The 21,363-nt window shown below is 39.0% G+C and overlaps 2 protein-coding genes and 1 long non-coding RNA gene across 5 annotated transcripts; all 3 read right to left on the reverse strand.

Annotated features, from left to right (window-relative positions):
• Positions 1–290: 290 nt before the first annotated feature.
• On the reverse strand, positions 291–5,890 carry LOC127800805 (ABC transporter B family member 15-like). The gene is made up of 7 exons (XM_052335633.1): positions 5,545–5,890; positions 5,386–5,440; positions 5,108–5,286; positions 4,456–4,913; positions 3,792–4,332; positions 1,950–2,852; positions 291–1,831 (listed from the first exon to the last, which is right to left on the reverse strand). The coding sequence occupies exons 1-7, from the start codon at positions 5,752–5,754 to the stop codon at positions 458–460; spliced, it is 3,720 nt and encodes a 1,239-aa protein (XP_052191593.1). The 5' UTR covers positions 5,755–5,890; the 3' UTR covers positions 291–457.
• Positions 5,891–7,154: 1,264 nt separating this feature from the next.
• On the reverse strand, positions 7,155–11,478 carry LOC127800307 (uncharacterized). Of its 2 annotated transcripts, none has more exons than XR_008022758.1 (5): positions 11,432–11,478; positions 11,238–11,302; positions 10,864–10,941; positions 9,782–10,233; positions 7,155–9,179 (listed from the first exon to the last, which is right to left on the reverse strand). It is a non-coding gene; the product is annotated as an uncharacterized LOC127800307 (long non-coding RNA). The 2 variants fall into 2 exon arrangements; XR_008022757.1 differs by having other exon boundaries at positions 9,782–10,296.
• Positions 11,479–18,273: 6,795 nt separating this feature from the next.
• Positions 18,274–20,247, reverse strand: LOC127798872 (protein transport protein SEC13 homolog B-like). 2 transcript variants are annotated; one of them, XM_052332512.1, is made up of 2 exons: positions 20,148–20,247; positions 18,274–19,411 (listed from the first exon to the last, which is right to left on the reverse strand). In XM_052332512.1, exon 2 carries the CDS (start codon positions 19,340–19,342, stop codon positions 18,437–18,439), a length of 906 nt encoding a protein of 301 aa, XP_052188472.1. In that variant the 5' UTR covers positions 19,343–19,411; positions 20,148–20,247; the 3' UTR covers positions 18,274–18,436. The 2 variants fall into 2 exon arrangements, with proteins under 2 accessions (XP_052188472.1, XP_052188471.1); XM_052332511.1 differs by having other exon boundaries at positions 18,274–19,416; positions 20,148–20,230.
• Between the last annotated feature and the right edge of the window lie 1,116 nt (positions 20,248–21,363).

The raw sequence follows: 21,363 nt of genomic DNA on the forward strand, positions 1-21,363 counted from the left end.
TAAAAAAAAAAATCTCTCCAACTTTTCTCATGTTATTATGTCGGTTTTCATTCCTTCAAACCCATCTTCTCTCCCAGTTTGAAGAAATTTTCTCTGCACATGTATTGTCGGAGAGGGCGTCGGAATCACGAATCCCACCACAACTCACCTCCTGATTATGTTAACTACCACGATATGTGATCGAAATCACTTCAAATAGAAGTCATTCCTCATAATTGTGAGTTTAATAAACCCTAAAATCATTTATAAATCTAAACAAGAATAAATTTAAATTACTGTAGAAATATCGATATCAAAATGATTGTAAATTAATATTAGTTTGGCTTTAAAATCTTCAAAATATTTTATGGGTTTGAGTGGACAAAATTTATAGATATGCAACAGAACAGAGGACCCCGTCACCCCACCTATATGCACAAGAAACTACCATCATAGATACAATTGTCGTTTGATTAATTTAGGAAGTTCTGGGCGTTCTCTGAATGCTAACCAGAGAGTAGTAGGTTCCACTTGGACCTTTAGCCAACAAAGAAGCGTGCGTTCCTTTCTCCTCCACCTTCCCTTGGTCCAGAACCGCGATCGTATCGCAATTCTGTATCGTACTCAGCCGGTGAGCCACCACCACGCTGGTCCTTCCGATCATCACTCGCTCCAGCGCGTCTTGCACTATTTTCTCCGATTGGCTGTCCAGCGCGCTGGTCGCCTCGTCCAACAATAGAATCGCCGGGTTTTTCAGTATGGCGCGGGCTATCGCGATGCGTTGCTTCTGGCCGCCGGAGAGTTGGACTCCTCTGTCGCCGCACCATGTGTCGTAGCCGTCCTGCAGGCTGGAGACGAAATCGTGAGCGTTGGCTGCCTTAGCGGCTTCGATGATCTCTGATTCGTCCATCTTATCGGGCTCGCCGTATGCGATGTTTTCACGGATCGTGCCGGCGAATAGGGTCGGCTCCTGGCTAACGAGTGCGATGCGTTTCCGCAAGGATCTGAGATGGTACGTCCTTATATCACGGCCGTCTATTTTCACTTCTCCCCCGATCGGATCGTAGAAACGCTCTATCAACGAGATGACGGTTGATTTCCCGGACCCGCTTGGCCCAACCAGTGCCGTTGATTTTCCCGCTTCTATGTTGATTGAGAAGCCGTTGAAGATCATCAAATCGGGTCGGGCCGGATACGCGAACACAACTTTGTGGAACTCCACCCGACCCGTTATTTTGTCGGGCCTCTGACCTTCTGGGCTATCTGGTTCAATTTTGGTGGAGCGATCCAGAACGGTGAATACCGACGCAACGGAATCGGAGCCTTTAGCGAGGTCATTTGTCATGGTTCCGGCGTCAGCGATAACCCGGCCGGTGCTCAGCAAGATCATGAACGTCTGGAATAGGGCCTTGGACCCTAGGTAGCCGTCCACAATGAGTTTTCCGCCGTACCAGAAATCTAGAGCCCAGGTGCACGACATGAGGCTTTGAGCGGTGCCAAGCCCGATACCAGCGAACCATGATTGCCGGATACTTTCTCGGAGAGGGCCCTCTTGAGTCTTGTCAAACATTTTGAGAATCCGGGTTTGGGCCGAGAAGGCGGTGACCGTGCGGAGATTGGAGACGGCTTCCGCGGCTAGCTTGCTGCTCTCATCTTGGGCCTTGATAGCCTTCATGGACATGCTTTTGAGCATGATGCGCTTGAAATAGAAGCACATGACGAGGAGAGGCTGGGCCGCTATCACGACGACAGCGAGCTTCCATGCGATGAACAGGCCCATCGAGAAAGCCACGGTCACGGCGGAAATAGTTTGGACAAGAAGTGCCATCCTATCGCCCACCAGAGATCTCACCTGTGCAGTTTGGAACAGCAAGTATAGTTAGATTGTGTCTATGTTTTCCCTTAATTTTCTTGTTTGATTTTGGGCAACCCGATCCTAATACTGAGAAATAGCGGAAGAACAAACGTACCACGTTGGCATCTGTGGCGAGGCGAGAGCAAATAGAACCGGTGGCATTCTCGTCCTGATCAAACCACCCGACTTCGAACGTGAGCATCTTCGACAGCATCCTCTCTCTCACCCTCTTGGTCAAATACTCTCCCATGTAAGCAAAATTATAGTGTTGAATCACGTTAATAACCAGCGAGAAAACCGCCAAACCAAGAAAGCACAAAGCGTACATCCTCGTCTTGGACTTGATCTCGCCGTGGTCGGTCAAGAAATACACAGACACCATCGCGCCCATTGCAAAAGCATACACTGGCTGAACGGCGCCGAACAGTGCCGCGCCTAAGCACCCCATGGACGCTTGCTTCCACTCAGGCAAGTTCATAGCCAGCAGTCTCCGAAACGTCGGCACTGGAAGGACTTGCTCTTTCGCAACCGGAGGGTTAAGATTTTCCATTCTTTGGCTTAACGCCGATGAGTTTGCCGAACTCGACCGGCTCATCATTGAAAACCTCCGACTACTGGCGTTGTGGACATCGAATTTGGCGATTGGGATTGGGTTATCGCTCGTGCTCGGGAAATCTTCTCTGGGCTTTTGCGTTTGTTGGAGGCGGATTAGGGCTGTGTAGGCGCTGGTCTCGTCTCTGATTAGTTCGTCGTGAGAGCCCATTTCGACGACGTGGCCGCTCTGGACGACGGCGATGAGGTCGGCGTTGCAGATGGTGGAGAGGCGGTGGGCTATGACGAGCGTGGTGCGGCCGACGGCGGCCTTGTCGAGCGCTTCCTGGACGATTCGCTCCGATTCGGAGTCGAGCGCGCTTGTGGCCTCGTCCAGGAGAAGGATTCGCGGGGACTTGATTATGGCTCGCGCGATCGCTATTCTCTGCTTTTGACCCCCCGACATTTGGACTCCTCTCTCCCCAACCTAAACCAAAAAAAAAAGACACAGTTTTTAACATTAGTATTGCAGAAATTTGTTCAAGGATATAAATCTATTTGTAAGATTTTGATTAAAAAATTTTGGCATAATTTTCTTTTTTTAGATTACGCGCTATCATTCGCGCTTCGACCAAATCCGCTCTAGAATTATCACGAGAAAAGTAAATCAAGGATACGATTGGGTGACTAACTTTTTTTTTTTTTTTTTTTAGAGTCCTTGTAGGTAGCCTTTGCTTAGACCATGATGTATGGTATCTAACAAATAAATTTATTAGTATTGCTAGTATGATTTCATTAGATGTAGTAGATCTCATTTCAAAAAGTCAAACAACCACTATTAATACGATAGAGATATCCAAACACAATAATAAAAAAGACTAAAGATAAGAATAAAATATGTTAGTATTCAACAAAAAAATTAAGAGATATCAATTTGAGCTAGATATAGACACTTGTTGTCCCATTTTAAACTATTGAGTTGAAAATTTTGCCAACTTACATCATCAGATTGGATTCTCTTGGGTCTACAAATAATAATAAAAAAAAAAAAAGTTTTTATAAAATTTTAACCAAAAATATCTTTTTGTAATTATAAATATTTGAATAAGTGTTTTTGTTTTTGATACATGATTGTCAATAAATTCAATCATTCCCGAAGAAAAATATTGAGCTCAATTGTCAACATCCTAATTAACTTTTTTTTAAAGTGGACTTGACAGACAGTGGACAATTTTCTGTACACCTAGTGAAGAATTAACAAGCAATTTGAGCATATACGTTAAAAAAAGAAACATTTATGTATACACTATATAAAAAGAAAAAAATGAACGTGAAAGACGTATTATAATTTCTTATCATAAGGTTTGACTTGGCATAACGGCAATACTGTTGAAGGCAAAGAGGCAACAGAAGGAGCAGAACATACCTGTGAATCATAGCCCTGAGGCAACTGGGAAATGAAATTATGGGCATTAGAAGCTTTGGCAGCGGCAATAACCTCTTCCGTATCAGCTTCTTCTTTGCCAAATAGTATGTTCTCTTTGATTGTCGTGGCAAATAGAGCAGGCTCTTGACTCACCAGCCCCATCTGAGACCTGAGCCACTTGAGCTGAATCTTATCAATGGGCACCCCGTCAAGCAAAATCTCGCCTCCTAAAGGGTCATAAAACCTCTGCAACAACGCGATCGCCGTTGATTTGCCCGACCCGCTTCCTCCGACCAGCGCCACCGTCTTTCCCGCCGGGACTTTCAGGTTGAAGTCTTTGAAAATGGTGGTCTCTGGTCTTGACGGGTACGCGAATTTGACGTGCTTGAACTCGACTTCCCCAGAGATGTTCTGTAAAATCTGTCCTTCCATGGTGTATGAATCAATTTTGGGCACCCTGTTTATCACCTCCATTATGCGTTCTCCGGCTGCAGATGCTTCGAAGAAGTACTTTATGTTGGATAGTGCAGAACCAAAAGCTCTTATTCACCAAGAAAAATAAAATTTAAGCAATCAGCCCACAACAATCTAAGATAAAATTAGAAGATAAAGATGCTTGAGACACAATTGAGATGATTGATGTAAGGAGGGCAAAGAAGATTACAGTCCGCCAAGGGCGATGCCAATGCCAACCGCATAGACTGTACCACCACGAACATTATGATACATTACCAATCTGCTACCATACCAAGCCATGAAAGACCAAATTGCAAAGGTGATGCCATTGCTGCCAATGGCCAAGCCTTTTGCCAGGCCTTGCCTTAGCCCCAACTTGACGGTGCCTTGAATAGCGGCAGAGTACTCGGCCACGGTCTTGCTCTCTCCAACAAAGGAATAAACTGTTCTGACCGAAGAGATCGCCTTCTCCACCACTGCCCCCGCCTTTCTGTACTCCTGATCCATTTTCCTGGATATAGTTATAAGAGCCCTTCCATATATCAAACCAGGAATTACAAGAACAACCACAAATGGAAATCCCACGATAGCCAATCTCCATAGCATCACAAATCCCGTTATGTAGTTTCCCAGGAAAGTTGATATGTTCATCAAGAAAGCTGGAACCTGAAGTCGAATCCAAACCAAGGTCAGTCTGTAGAGCAGTTGGGAGGGGACTTAAATAGAGGTCAGGTGGACATAAAGGCTAATCCGCGGACTTAGATGAGAGCCATGGAACCCTGTATGCCACATAGACCCAGCTTGAATACTAATGAGGCAATCTCAAGCCCGAAGGCCACCACCAAGTCTTGGAAACGTACCTTTTCGCTGATAACATCCTGGATTACCAAGCTATCGCTGGAGACGCTGGTGATGACCTCGGCCGTGCTTGTCACGTGCAAATCGAAGTAACCCACTTCTTGCCGTAGCACGGCCTTCAAATATCTTGATCTCATCCTTGAAGCTTGTCTCTCTGCTGTTCTTGTCCAGCAATAGCCCTCTGCAAGTATATAATATCCCCCAAGAAATTCAACTAGTATTAATTAATTGCTTATAGTAAGAGAGAAAGAAGAAAGGAAAGGAACTGTCTAAAACCCACCAAGAAAACAAGTTACCCACTGTCCAATGGCCAAGTAACAGAGGAACAATGCATTCTGAAATCCAAAAATTCAAACGGGTTATAGGCAATACATATAAATTATGAATGTGGATTTATAACATAGCTGTAGGAAGGAAGGGAAGGAAGAAATTAATGAACCTTGTTTATGTTCCTAGAGAAGGTATGGGAGTCCAAAGAAGATGACTCGCCGACGTTGTTCATGAGCTTGCTGGTGACGAGCAAGACCACCGGCATGGAAAGGCCGTCGCCGAGAGCGCCGAGAAATCCGAAGAACATGAGCAGGTAATCTGCACCGTCGGCGTGCATGAAAATCGACCGGAAAGAGCTCTTCTTCTTGTGACCCGCCATACTACGTGTTTGCTTTGATTGCCTCTTTCAAATCCACTAGATTACTGTTCTTGTCATTGGGCATTCGCCTAACTTGCTTGCATTTCGGTGGAGAGAAATTGAAGACAAAAGTCCACACTTTTGAGAGAGAAACGAAGTGCGCACACACGTATATATATAGAGAGAAATGCATACTTGTAATTAATACCCTTGTATATATATATATATATATATATATATTGCTCCTGCCTCCATCCTAATAATTTATTTACTCATTTAACACGACCTGATTATCTATATGGTTTAGGGTTTAATTACTAAAAATAGTTCATTTAAAACATATATAATTCATATTCAAATTTCTCAAATCCAAAACCCAACTCATCACCGGCCCCCTGCTTATAATACCCTCGAGAATATATATAGTAACGAATTTACATATATATATACAAAAGAATGAATGATATATTTTGCTGTTCTTTCCTAAACTCGTCACCAGTGACGAAAAGGCTGGATATTACATCAAAAAATTGATGCGACTTACAAGTCAAAACATAAAAAAATTGTATATTTTATTGAAATTAGTATTAAATTGAGATAAATTCACTCGATAGCACACCGTCTCGGGCTGTCATCATAAATTAAATTAATTGCCCTCGGGTTGGTAATGCGAGCGTTTAGATTAAGCGAGCGGGGAATAGGATAAATAATAACGTGCAAGTGACAAGGAGAAGTTGACTTCGCTTGGTTCCTGGGCTTCATTATTAACAACAAAGAGGGTTAATGGGTCCACTGTTGGGATAACGTCAATTCAGCGCACTCATAGAAAGCGGGGCTGTGACTGTCCCCGACGGAATCTGAATCTCATACATAGCACCATTCCTACACGGAATTCAGTGTTAAAAAACGTATTCCCAAAACAGACCACCATTCATGGCCATGCGTGAATTCACTGAGTTTAATCGTGAGGCAGGCGGTAGGGGACGTTCCATGTTTGTCTCGACACTGAATATTAAAATTCATTAAGAAAAATGTGAGAGGACATTTTTCCAACACAAAACAAAGTGGAGGAAGTGAATTGTGATTTTGACATCAAAGGGAGGACGTGATTTTAATATTTTAAATAGCCCGATTTAGTAATGTCTTCTATTAATAATTCTTCCTTTTTCTCTTTTTAAATAGTTTAAATTGTAATAATCATCTTTAAAATAATTTATTTTATTGTTGTCTTGTTGCAATAATGAATTTATAGTGCGAGATCTAAGGTGGACGACTCGAATGAGCCTTCTGAGCTGAAGGACCCTTAAGGGTGATAAATAGGTCTTTGAATGACAGATGAATTTGTTAGTGAGGAATGATCTGTTGAGAAATAGAATGATTAGAGGTATAGGTGTGACAAATAAGTCTTTGAATGACGGATGAATTTGTTGGTGAGGAATGATCTGTTGAGAAATAGACTGACTAGAGGTATAGGTGTGAGTTTTTATGCGGACCCTCCAATACATTAAGTAAAATTTTCAAAATCATTTGAAAAATACTTGAGTGCAAAGAACGAATTCAAGTGATTGTATCTGAAATAAGAGGCAGTCCGGCCCCTTGTTTACAGAGGAAGAGAAAACCAACACGTGCCCATACAGGTCATCCACCCATTGGTCTCTAGGGCATAAGTCATTCAAGCATTAGTCTTCTTCCCATGACCATTCGCATGGTCCTCATTCGCACGCTCCCATGGGCACACACTCCTCGCATACTTTCTAGATCATTCGACCGTGTCTTCATGACTTAACCCACTTGGCTGTGCTTTGCCTTGGCTTGGGCCTAGCCCATTCGGCCATGCTTTGCTTTAGCATGGGCCTTGCTTTGTCATGTGCCGCCTTCATATATGTCTTGGCCTCCAGCCAGCTTCATTAATTGGCATCTCAGCTGGACGGATCATGAGATATAACAATTTTAATTATAAAAATTGTGGTTCGTATTTTAAAAGTGGCAATAACCTCTCATGAATGACTCTTTTGCCTTACCTAAGTTTCTCCTTCCTTTATCATTCTTACACAATATATAATTTTAATTATGAGAAATATTTTTCTAGATATATATAAACTAAAAACTAATGCATATATATATATAAACTAAATATAAATAAATATATTAAAAACTAATGATTAATAGTGTGAGATTACTAAACTACTATTAAAAGACGACAAATCATTAATTGCCACGTACGTGTCCTTATTGCTAAGTTATAAGACAAGGACTTGTATTCCTTTGTCCAACCTAAAGCTAAGGGATAAGTCAACAAATTCGGATTTCTAAACCTCAATTTCAAAGGACCTGAAATAGATTTGATAAATTTTTTGTTATCTTAATCTAATTTGGTGAATCCTTCGTCAGCACATGACTCTTGAGCTTGAGAATTTTGGAGATTAAAATTAGGTATCCTATCTGTCTTGCCTATATAAGGACCAAGACTTCCCCTTAGTAAGGTCATTTGATTCATCTAGGTCACTACATACTTGCTAACACTTATACATTTATGAGCATCAGAGTCTAAATTGGGGAATCCAACCCCGCTTTCTCTTGCAGGTGCTCATGTTGAGAAAAACTTAGGCGATTGGTCCCAACACTATTATCATTTGGAGTCCATTGTGGGGCTAATTGCTTATCTCTACCTCATTTAACATAGCCAAGCCTCTAAATCATTCGAGTTACCCATTATCATGGCTCTAAGATGCCATCTTACTCACAGTCAGCAAGGTGGGAACAATCCGAGCCAAACTCAGGGTAATTTGAGCCAGGCTTAAGGTAACTTGAACTGAAATCAAAACAACCTTGAAAACCCGCTTCCACCTCCAAATTAACTTAGACAGTTGGAGGGCCAAGTGCAATGCCTCATCGAGTTGTTGATGAGATTCATCCAACAATAGGGTGAGTACCACTACCAGCACGAACAATCTAGGTAGGACAATTAATCGCTAGTCATAATAGAATGGAGGAAAGACCATTCTTGCCATAATGAATGGGAGCTATGCCACTTAGAAGAAAATGAGGCTTTTAGCTTGTTCCTTACTTGAGAAGATGAGACTTTACAGGAAAAATGGCTTTGCCTCATGGAAAAAGAGAGTGTGGAACTATAAAGGAAACGAGCAGAGCCCTGAGCCAATCTTTAAGCCAAACTATCATGGCCAAAGTTCCCCAGAAAAGGTTTCGCAACTCAACCATCAAACTCTATAATGGAACCAATAACTCAACGAACTATGTGGAGCTCTTCTCCTCTCACATGTTTAAGCTACAACTAATACCATGTGGTGTAGGGCTTTCTTAGTCACCTTGAAAGGGCACGCGAGGACATAGTACTCAAACCTTCTGCATTGCTCGATCTCCAACTTCAAGTAGTTGAAAGCTTGCTTCTTTGCCCATTTCACACCCTTGAAGCTTTATCATGAATCCTAGATGACCCAAGTTAATGTGAAACAAAATTAAGGGGAGATATTAAAAGAGTTTGCAACTCAGTTCAATGAAGAAATACCAAGCATAGAATATTTTGACCAAGGAATTTCCATATTGGCATTTTAAAATGGATTGACAATATGCCCTTATACTTAGTCTTTGGTAAAGACACGTTTGAAATCTTTCATTGAAATCCTTGGCAGATCACACAAGTATGGACGAGTTTGAATGGCATTTGGCTATTGTAAGAAATAATGTCTTGTTTGGGAAGTGTTTTAGATGCCTTCCTAACATTTTTGTTTTTTTGCGATTGGTAGGGCACCTAGGGTTTGATAATCACTAATGCCCAAAATTGCGCTTGACTTGTCAAGCTGAAGCTAATGTGGTCAGATGGAAGGAAGTGATCTGGCATTGACGAGAAGAGTTGAAAGGGTGAGGCCTGAAAACCAACTCTTGGTGGATCAATGCAAGGGGTAAGGGATTTTTAAAACATTTTTCAAAACCACATGCACAACGAAAGCAAAAATTGACCCCTTGCAAGACTCGATATAAAGCACCCACATGCACAAAATCAAAAACCATAGGGGATTTTCAAAAATACCTCTGAAGAAGCTTTGATGCTGCCGGTTGCCCACAAACTTGCTCCCAAGCACCTGCAAACCGGGTGACTAGCTCACCCCTTCAAATGTTGAGGTTTTAGTCCGTCCACGCCCAAGCTGCCATTGAACCCTTCACCAGAGTATGGCTAGGGACGTTTTGGTGAAGGTGACCCAAAGCTTGAAGTGATTCTTAAGCTTGGAACTTCTGTCCAATAACAAAGACACTAGATGGGAGAAGAAAGCTCAAGAGGAATGGAGCCAGAACAAACCTCTAGCTTTAACATCCATGGAGAATGAAGAGGAATCAAGAAGCAAGAAGAGAAGAGAGCGAGGAATTGACCGTTGAGGCTCTCTGGAAACCCTCTTTTTTTTTTTTCTTCTCCAAGCTTCTGATCACATAAGTGGAGGCTCCACCATCTCTACTCCAATATATAGTGCACGATCATTGGAGGTTCTGCCAGGCAGAAACGATCGACAACCTCTTAGCCACCGGTCGACAATTCTCGCCTACAACCATCTAGAACTATATACATATTACACTTTGCCTCGCTATTATCACAAATTGTTTTTTCACTAACACTTAGTAAAACCAAGGCCCTATTAACTCTTTAACGGTGTGCTCCGAATGGATCACTAATTGGCGCAACACTGTGTGCGTGTGACGCCCCGGCCTCACTACTAACTGCCACTGTAACCTACGGTTACAACCCCGGCCTGTCTCGAAGGACGGCTATGCCCTGCCAACGTAAAATATTAAAATAATATTGGGCGCCCTGGGTGGGGTCCAGCCTTCGTCGCCTTCGACTGTCGAGAACTAGGGTTTTAAAATACTTAGGCAGCAAAATTTACCCGATTCTCGAACCCGATTAGGCCCTTAAATTATAAATCCAATTTCAAATAAAATGAATAAATATATACCCAATACAATACTCCAATGGTCGAACATATCTAGTTCACATTCACTGAGTTACTCATAGTGGGAACCTTACCTTGGTCTAAACCAAATTTTATTTAATTCATTGTCGTCTCCCATAGTTAAATACAAAACATATAAATTGCATAAATAACACAAGACACGACCTACATTCTCACAACTTGCAATCCCTGTTGACCGACGACCATTCCACCAGTATTGCTTTCCATTTCTTAGATCCCAAGCCATCTGTTGGGTTAGTAAGAGTGAAAGGGGTGAGTCTAGGGACTCAGTAAAAGTAATATACAATGTAATAAATTAATAAACATAACATCATAGATAAAAAAAAATGAAGTGCAACGTGCATGCAAGCCCGTCCACCGCACATATCTCAGACTCTAGGTGGCCCCTAGTGGTTTCCTTTATGACCCTGTCCTAGGACTCTCATGGTCCGAAACCCACGGCCCCATGCCTAGGCATTTTCTCAACATCTTATGCAAGACATGACAAAAGAAATTTACACACAAAACATATTAAACCCTTACCTTTTAATTATTTGATGCTTGGTGATCAACTCTATTTCACAAACCGATGATGTACCCACAACACCCTTATCACAATTATACATATATATATATATAAGATTAAGTAATTAATTAACTTAAACTTCAACCTAACCACTAATTAAAATAAATTTAACTCAATTAAATTAATTAAATTACATAATAAACCTAATTACCTCACTGCCGAGCTTCGTTTCACGGACCCTTCCTCTCCTCTCCTTCACTTCATGTCTTGCTTCTTTTCAATTACACTCAGCCTCCTTATATAGAGGTCTTAGCCGCCCCCTTGCATAATTCCACCGTGGGTTAAGCCCACTACTTCCCTTTAATTTAATTAAATATGTACATGGCTGGGGTAAATCCTTGGGGCTAAGGCTATGCCAAAAGCTGCCATGTGGCAGCAAGAAAAGAAGGAGCAATTCTCGGCCATGAACTTGCACAAGATTTTATATATATATATATGCATTATATAGTATATTATGTAATACTCACCCACTGATTTGATTTCACCCACAGATTTGGCCATGAGTATATATACATGCTATAAATCTTATCTGCACAACTATGTAACATATGCCTCACTACACACGTGCACATATATATACATATATATATAATTTATTATATAATAAGAATTCATATAAATCCATAAATTATATTCATACTCTCGCTTCAACCTTTGCATATTACAATTACATCATCCAATATCAATTTTATTTAGATTAAAATACTAAAATTCTAAGATTAATAATTCAAAATTTACTTGATAAAGGCCGATTTCGTCCCTGTGCCTGTACAAGATCTTTATTCCACTCAAAAATGCTTCAGGTTGCTTCATTGGTAAAATCGAACCACCCCTAAGATCCCTTCAACTTCCTGGAGGTCTCATATGACCATTCGGTATCGATATCCATTTAGACTTATACAAAAATTATTCTGGAATTTGTTTCCGATCTGACTGCTTCTAGCATCATTAGTCTTACCTCGAGACGCTCACCAATCTTATGCTCTCTTCATTGGACAGTCAAGTCCCGAGGCATTTCTTGCTATCGATTAAGCAATTTATCAATTTCTTCAAAATTATATATAAATCAATAAATCACCTTAAAACTCATAAATTAATTATTTCCAAAATTAGGGATGTTATAGTGTGTGTGACTTTTTAGATTCATAGCCATATAGTAATCAAGACACGCTAACACTTTGACGCCAGTCGAACAATTTGACGTACTAAGATGATCTCTTCAAATCCCTAAAACATCTTGAAGGTTCCTGAGTATCCCCTAACCTAGACTCAGGACAATCCTAACGGCAATGAAGGTCTGAACTTTAGATGAACCTATTAAGGTTATTCGATTATCATACTCTATAATCCTTCCACTGTTTAACATCGCGATTGAGTGAGAATCATGGACTAATTAAACTCATAGGACTCAATAACCATGTTAGATCTAGTATGGTGTGAATAAGGTAGCATCTCGGAACAACTTCCGACATTGGGAACACTTTACCGATCATGTTTACCTTGTTTACTAACCACAACCAACTAAGACCACATAAGATGTTCACCCCATCTGATGGAGGACAATGGATCTCGTTGACAAATATCTACCTCCATACACCACTTCCCGAAGACCACACAAAAAGCATTCACACCTTTTACTCCGAATGGTTATCCTCAATGGTAAATCTCTGACACCAATGCACAAGACAAATCTGTCACCTCTGGTCAAAGGACCAGATACACAATTGAGAACCAGTAACGGATTATTAATTCTCAAAGTCATGTGATTTGTCGTAAGCGTCACATTCAGTAGATGTTCGACTAACACCCACCCACATGTCTACTACTTGCATCTTATGCAAGATGGCATATGACACACCACCCATACTCATTAGCATCTTATACTAAATAATGATAATAGCATAAGTTCTAGTCCATAATAGATATATCATATTCCCCTTCTAATAAATCTCAGAACTAGGAATATCCTTAAGAAAACCTAAACTAGAAATCTTTACCATATCATATTCTTAACACTTAAGAACTAGATCTCTACTAGGAAATTTAGGGACTAATTCATAAATGAAAACGAAGAGTATGAATGAAGATATGACCTCATATATATATATATAAACATATATGTGACAAGTTTACATCAATAGTGCTAAACACATACATTGCATGTAGTGTAAATCTAGCATCCAGGACACTATCACTAACAAGGGAAATAGGTGTATGATAGTCGGACTCATAATCTTGAATCGAAGGTAGCAGAGCTGAAAGCCGAGATTGAAATCATTTCAATGAAGAACAATTCCCTATTAGAGGAATGCTAGCGAACGAGACGTTTATCCCAGGAGAATCAGAAGGCCTTTGAGGACTCTGAAGCTTCATTTGTGGCTTTGCGTGAGGAGCACGACCGTGTGGTTGAAGAGTTAGCGAGTGCCAAGGCTTATGAGAAGAGGGTGCAACGGGAGTTAGCATGCAAAAGGGATGAGAAGTAAAGGGACATAGAGATTGAATGCTCGAAGACCATTAAGGACTACAGGTTTTCTAAAGATTGCATTGAGTGTAAGGAGGCTTATGCTAGTAGTTTTATAAATTTTGGATTTTACTTGGGTCGGAGCTTTCTTGAGTCTAAGTGCCTTGGTGAGTCCTTTCATGAGATGGTTTTCTTTGATGCGTCTTTTTTTTAGCCTCCGAATTAGGGCCAATATGATCCTGACCCTCGAACCCTTGAGGAGTATCGCAATGCTACGTTGGTTGATAACATGGAAAACCTCTCTAGGCCATGGGATTCGTTTACTCTCGAAAAGAGCATTCCTTTGATGGATATTCTTGAAGCTATTCGAGATATGGGGGAAAGGGTGCCCGAACGATTAGAAGAGGGTTTTGGGGATATTCTTCCTTCATTTCCTAACCTGATTGTTGAATAACCTGACATCCCTCCCCCATCTCTGGTGGATTAGGACTCCATCACTTTTATGGTTTTTCTTTCTTTTTTGGATGTATGTTTGGGTCTGTACTTGAACATGGATGCTTTTAATGTATTAGATGGATGTTATTTACTTATGTTTGATTGTCTCATCTCATTTTTCCCACAATGCGTGTTGTTGTGTTTATGTCATGATGATGTGTGTGTGATTGATCGTGTATGTACATTGAAATACATGTATATTAGGTAATACTTGTTGACGCTATTTCCCTCTGCTTGTGTTTGTTATACATGCTAGCTAAGGAAATAAAGACAATGCTTTGTTTTTCTTCCCAACTCTCATCTCCTCTTTTCAGTCCTACCATATCGGTTAGAGTAAGAAGGATGAAACATGAAGTCATTTAAGAATACCTCGCTATAACTGTATGTTCAAATGTGTCAGCACTGTGTGGTTGTCTTTGGGTTGTTCATCTATGATACTTTTTAGATAAAGATAAGCAAACTACTTGTGGGAATATTTTGGACCACAACTTGGTGAAAGACTCTAGGATCCAAATGCAGCTCGGGATAAGGGCTTATGATTCATGCTTCGAGTACCTACTGATTCTTAACCTTGAATTTGGCCATCATAGAGAATCTAGGTTTGCCTGGGGGTTCAGTACTGGATTATCGCAAGGAATCCAAGTTTGCCTAGGGGCTTAGCATTGGATCATCATAAGGAATCCAAATTAGACTAATGGATTAGCATCAGATTGCTACAAGGAATCTAGATTTATGTCCAGGTATAACATCGGATTATCACAAAGAATCTAGGTTGGCCTGAAGGCTTAGCACCAAATTTACTTCAAGATGGCACACAAACGAGTTTTTTTTTTTACCTCAAATTTGGTCACCATAGAAAATCTAGGTTTGCTTGGAGGCTTAGCACTAGATCATCATGAGGAATCCAGGTTTTGCCTGGAGGCTTAGCACCAGATCGTCACAAGGAATCTAGGTTAGCCTGAGAGTTTAGCACTAGATTGTTACAACGGATCTAGGTTCGCCTCAAGGCATGGTATCGAATCATCATGAGGGATTCAGGTTAGTTTGAATGCTTAGCATCGAATTTGCTTCGAGTTAACACATAAACGAGATTAGGTTGCCGGTCTTACAGGCGCTGGTCTTGCAAATGCTGGTCTTATGGTTGCTGATCAGGCTGCCAATCTTATGGTCACCGATTTTGTAGGTGTCAATCTTATGGTCACCAATATTACAAGTGTCGACCTTATATATGGTCACTAGTCTCAAGAGGAAAGCCCAAACAAACTTTTGGCCATTTAGTTTTGTGTTCGTCTCCTATTATCTTTGTGGGTTTCAAAATTTTTAGAACAATAATTAAAATATATTCTTTTATTTCATGTTTTATTTTAAAGAAATGAAAATTTTATTCAAATAAGGAAAAAATAAAACACCAAAAAAGAGCTCCCATGCTCATTTCATTTCATGTTTTCTCATATCATTTCACTACAAGAAAATCATAATTTAGTGACGGGATTTGTGACGGGGGCCCACCCGTCACTAATTTGTGACGGGTTTAGTGACGGAAATCCGTCACAAAAATATTTTAGCAGCGGCTTACCTATCGCAAAATTTAGTAACGGAATCAGTGACGGAACAGTTCGTCACAGAATCTCAATGACAAAATTTTTGTCACTAATCAGTGACGGGTCACGGATTCTTGTCCCTAAATTGGGACAGCATTGGGAGTCCCATCGCAGATCAGTGATGGGACTGTCGTACCCGTCACTGATCAGTGATGGGCGTGCATGCGCGACGGGCATGGCACACCCGTCACTGATTTAAGTTTAAAACCTCTCTCCCGAATGACCATTCTTCCCCTTCCCTTCTCTGGTTCTCATGCCTTCTTGCCCCCCTCCCTCTATTTTCACACCATTTCTCTATTCTCCCTTGGTTCTCTTGATTTTTTTGCAACTGCTATCTCCCATCGGTATTGTTATTGCTCCGATGCCATTGTCACCATTCTTTTAGTCACTGAGGTAATTTTTTTGCATTGTTTAATTTTAATTATTTTGTGTTAGTTTAGTTTAATGGTTATTTTGTGTTAGTTTAGTTGTAGTTATTTTGTTTTAATTTAGTTATAGTTATTTTGTGTTAGTTTAGTTTAATGGTTATTTGTGTTTTTTTATTTTTAATTGAAAGCAATTTACTTTTAATTAAAATATAATACTGTAATTTTAAATAAAATACATAGGAAATGTTGATGTAATACTGTAATTTTTAATAATTTATTTTTAAATGTAATACAGTTTACTTTTATTGTTATAAATAAAATATACACATTAAAAAATACAAAAATTTCAATTTGACATAAAACATTAAAAATAATAAATAAAATTTCAATTCAAATATTTAAAACTAACATATGAAATAAATTAGATAATTATTTTAATTCAAATATGTAGGTAATTAAATACTAAAAATTAAAATAATATTTAAGAAAAAATATTATTTTGTTTTTATAAAATATGTAGAGCACACTAATAGATTTTAAGATTTTTATCTAAAATAAGACACTAACAAGAAGAAATAAAATTTCAATTCAAATATTTAGAATTAATATTATAAATTAGATAAATATTTATTTTATTTTATTTTAAAATTAATTTTAATATTTTATTTTTTTTATTATTTAAAACGATCTGTGACAGGGTATTCCCGTCGCAGATCTATGATAGGGCTCTATACCTTGTTGCAGATCTGTGACGAGAAAGTTTACCCGTCATAGATCTGCGAAGGGAAAGCTTGCCTGTCATAGATCTGCGACGAGATTGTCCAACTCCGTTACTAAAATTCAGTGACGTCTTTTTTTGTGACGGATTTTTACTCCGTCACTAAAAATTTAGTGGCGAATTTTCTATTTTTAGTGATGGATTTTTTCGTCACTAAATTTGATTTTTCTTATAGTGATTCTTGTTATAACAAATGATATAATATACTATTTGATGTGTTTTGGATTAGAGCCCACTTATAAAAAAGATTAGGGTCAAGAATAAATGAACCCAAAAGATAAAAGTGGAAACCATGAAAAGCCAAGGGACCCTTCTGTTTGGATCCTATCATCTAACTTTTCCAAAGACTTCCTTGGTAACTCTTATTTAGGCATTGGGTGAACTCTAAAAGAGTGATAAGTCTCATATAGACCCCTTTGAATGTGGTTGTAGTCGAAGCATGCCAACTAATCTCTAAAAGTGAAGTCTTGAAAATCGAGATAAATAATTTTAAAAGATGCGACTACTCTCTCATTTATAAGTTTCAACCTCTATAAATAGAGGTGACCCCCCACTCTCTAGATAGGCAAAAAATACATCAAATATACTAATTTCTCTTCTTTATTTTTTGGTTAAAACTGATTGAAGTAACGGAGAGTTCACTTGAGAGACACCTTGTGTTTCTAACTTTTTTTTGTTTTGCAGTCTCTCAAGGATTTGCAATCCCCAAAGACCTGAAGATGTTTCCTCGCATCTACAAATTTATTGTTATATTTCATCAACACTGTTATAATAGTTAATACACTATAAAACAATATAGTTTATTAAATTCTGGAATTGTTAATTTCTATTAATATAGAAACTAATACATCATTTAATAATATAATTATTATGTATTATTAATATATTATAAAAATAATATAATTATATTAAAAAATTGAACGCAAACACAAATCAAACAGTAGTTTGTGTTTTTTTTTTTTTTCAGATTTTTGACAAGCAAACATGAAATGACATCTACTAGCTTTCAATTTTGCAACTAAAAAAGAAACTAACACAGAATTTTATAATCTAACATTGGAATTAAACACAAAAAATGGAAAAGGGTTCTTATATTATGGTAAATTGACAACGCCATCCCAGTATTAATTTGTCACGATTGTCCCTATCATATCACGAGCTTTAATCAGAGTTGAAATGGAAGACCACCACTTGAGTTGAGCAAACAAAACCTTGATTTCCACTAAACTAAATCATTTCTAGGAACAATGGGAATGCAAGAATGGGGGAAAAAAAAAGAAAAGAAATGAATGATTAGAGAATACCCTAAACTTAAAACTTAAAAATAAGTCGATAGTCAGATTAACGCACCAGAATTTGAAACCATGCAAAGTGAAAACCAGCTGGTTCTCAAAATTGCCAAAAAAAAAAAAAACCAGGATTGTTACTAGAAAAATGGAATAAGTAAATCATGCTAATCAACTATTGTCACCTGTTGCCACTCCCCATCAACTGCTTCTTTCCACAGTGTGACATTGTCTTCCCCAGCAGCCACAGCCACCAAGTTCCCTGTTAGGGACCATGACACCCTCCAAACAGGAATCTTGAAATCGTTCAAAACTTTGCCTTCCCATTGCTCACCTTCCTTCGCCATCGTCCACATCACAACGGTCCCGTCTTGTGAAGCGCTGGCAATAGTCGACTTTGGAAGGCCCAAGTTCGGGGCCCAAGCCACATCCCTCACCCAGTCGGCATGCATCTGTAAGGAAGGGAAGCAATCCATCGTCCAATTTCCATTGCATAGTTTCCACACCTTCACTGTATTATCACAACCGCCAGAAGCCAGCTTTTGTATAGGATCCAGTACACCACATCCGACTAAGGCACCAAGAGCCGTGAACGGGGCCCATGAAATTGAGGTCACTCCAAGTGGGTGAGCTTGGTCGATCCGGGTTGTGTCCCAGCCACCGTCGGATAGTGCAGTGAAGACAGAGATATTCCCGTCGGAAGATCCACAAGCTAAGCAGAGTCCGACTTCATGAGGCGCCCAAGCAATTGAATTGACGGATGATTTATGGTCAGTGAAAACATGAGCCTGTGTCCACTCATTTTGATGCCCTTCCTTCCAGATTATTACCCTACCATCATAGGAACAGGAAGCAAGGATTGATCCAAACTTAGGATGAGCCCAGGAAACTTGCCAGACGGGGCCTTGATGTCCACTCAGAGTTGCAAGGTGTTGTGAAGCAGAGTTGTTGCTTACCCCAATTATTTTTATGGTGGTATCGGATGAGACAGTTGCTACACGCTTTCCATAGTAATCCATGGAGACATCATGAACTGTGTCACTGTAACCCATTTCAATCTTCTGGGCAGGCATCTTAGCTTGACCTTGAATACCTGTGATTCCCCTTCTAACTGTCTTCCTAATTTGCCTTTATGTTACCTCCTGAACTACAGCCACAAATCATATTATCATTACAGAAATGTGGAGTAACTGTGGAAACACAACACTAATTGGTTGATGTTATCCTCCGAAACAGAATTAACTCTTAATCGACAAGAAAAGTTTCAGCCATGATTTGTGAATCAGAATACCGATTAGACACTTTAACTTATACGCAAGTAATAGCATCGTATATATTGTGTTTCAAATTCAAGGCTACCCTGCTAAGAATTCCTGTGATTCAACCAAATAAATTGATTGAAGAAATAACCCATTGGCTCAAATTGTCCTGGCTGACGAACACTTAAAGATTCTTTATAGGTATATGTGCTGTCCACATTCCACAATCGAAATATATAAACAAACATATGTAAAGAGAGAATTCAAGGAAATGAACAATTGCAAAAAAAAAAAAAAAAAACAACAAACAACAAATTGCACTTATCTATGAAATGAGCGATTCAGAAAATTGGCAACAAAATCAATCACAAACCAAAAATTCCAGCTTCAACCCGGAAAAATTACAAAAGGTATAGGTAATACTGATCCAACAAGAGAAAAACAAAATAACAAGCACAAATCAAACAGAATCACAAGGAATATTCAGATCTGGGAGCTATCTCCAAAGATCGTAGGGAGGGATCAAAATCGACAACATTATCATCAGATCTAATTTTGATAGAGATGCCAATAGAAGAAGCGCAAAGCTAGCAGCGAGGAAGAGATGCCAATTCTATACCTGAAAATAAATAACCCCACAACTGACGAAGGGAGCAGGGAAGAGGGAGATAACAAGAGAAACTCGGTTTGGACGACTGTAGGTATTAGAGGAATATGAAATTATTTTAGGAATTTTTAGATTTTAGTGAAAGTAATTTGATTATTTTCTTGGTCAACAACTTCTTTTGCGGTCCGTCAAAAAATAAGTTACACCCTGCCAGCTTACAAATTAAGTTATTATAAGAGCTTATAAGCTCTTAAACCAAAAAATAAGTCTAAGCCAACCACCCTCTTAACAAGAATAAAAAGACTATTGCATAGATAATGCAACATCCATAACTTATCAATTTACAGAAGAAATATTGTACAGAATTATTATGTTGTTTGTGACAAACAACGCAATAATTATCCAATATGAATAATTTGAGAGAAGGGGTGTGGGCCCATGGAAGGTGGTGGGGCCCATACACCACCCCCTGTTAGTCCACATCGACCAATGTGGCAACATATCAACTCTCAAATATTGTATCTAATAGCATTGATTACGAGTTATTTATGCAATGTTTTTAAAATATGTAATCTTGTTAGGGGTGTCAAAAAATATCCGAAAACTGATGAATCGAACCGAATCATGCCTTTTGGATTGGTTTTATGGCTCAAAGGTTAGGTTTATATTTGGTTTGGTTATTATTTTTTTTTTTTCAAACCGTGGTTCGAATCAAATCAGAACTAATATTATATTTATATATATATTATAATTTTTTAGGTATATATATATACATACATATGCATAAATAGTATCACTTTCTAGAAAACTAACGAGATTTATGAACTCTTTTATTTATAGACTTTTATATGCTATTGCTATACTAAATGGTCGATGTAATCTCATTTGATGAGATAGTCTACGAATTATTTTATTCTACTTTTACTTCAAGACTTGAAGTATTAATGAAATTATGGGTTTATTTTAATTAACAAATTTGTTTGTAATTTCATATTTTACAAAAATGTTTAGAAGCTAAATGTTAATTGGATAGAACCGAAATCGGTTCGGTGTAACGAATTGGTCATGGTTTGATTTTATATATGTAATGGTTCAGTTACGATTCTTATTTTTTTGGAACCGTTAAAAATGGTTCGGTTACTAAATTCTTATAGAACCGGACCAATTCGAATTGTTGACACCCCTAAATCTTGTTGAGAACAACTGTAACATGTATTTATTTATCTGA

The sequence above is a fragment of the Diospyros lotus genome, chromosome 4 (genome assembly GCF_014633365.1).
Source record: "Diospyros lotus cultivar Yz01 chromosome 4, ASM1463336v1, whole genome shotgun sequence".
In the NCBI taxonomy this organism is placed as follows: Eukaryota; Viridiplantae; Streptophyta; class Magnoliopsida; order Ericales; family Ebenaceae; genus Diospyros; species Diospyros lotus.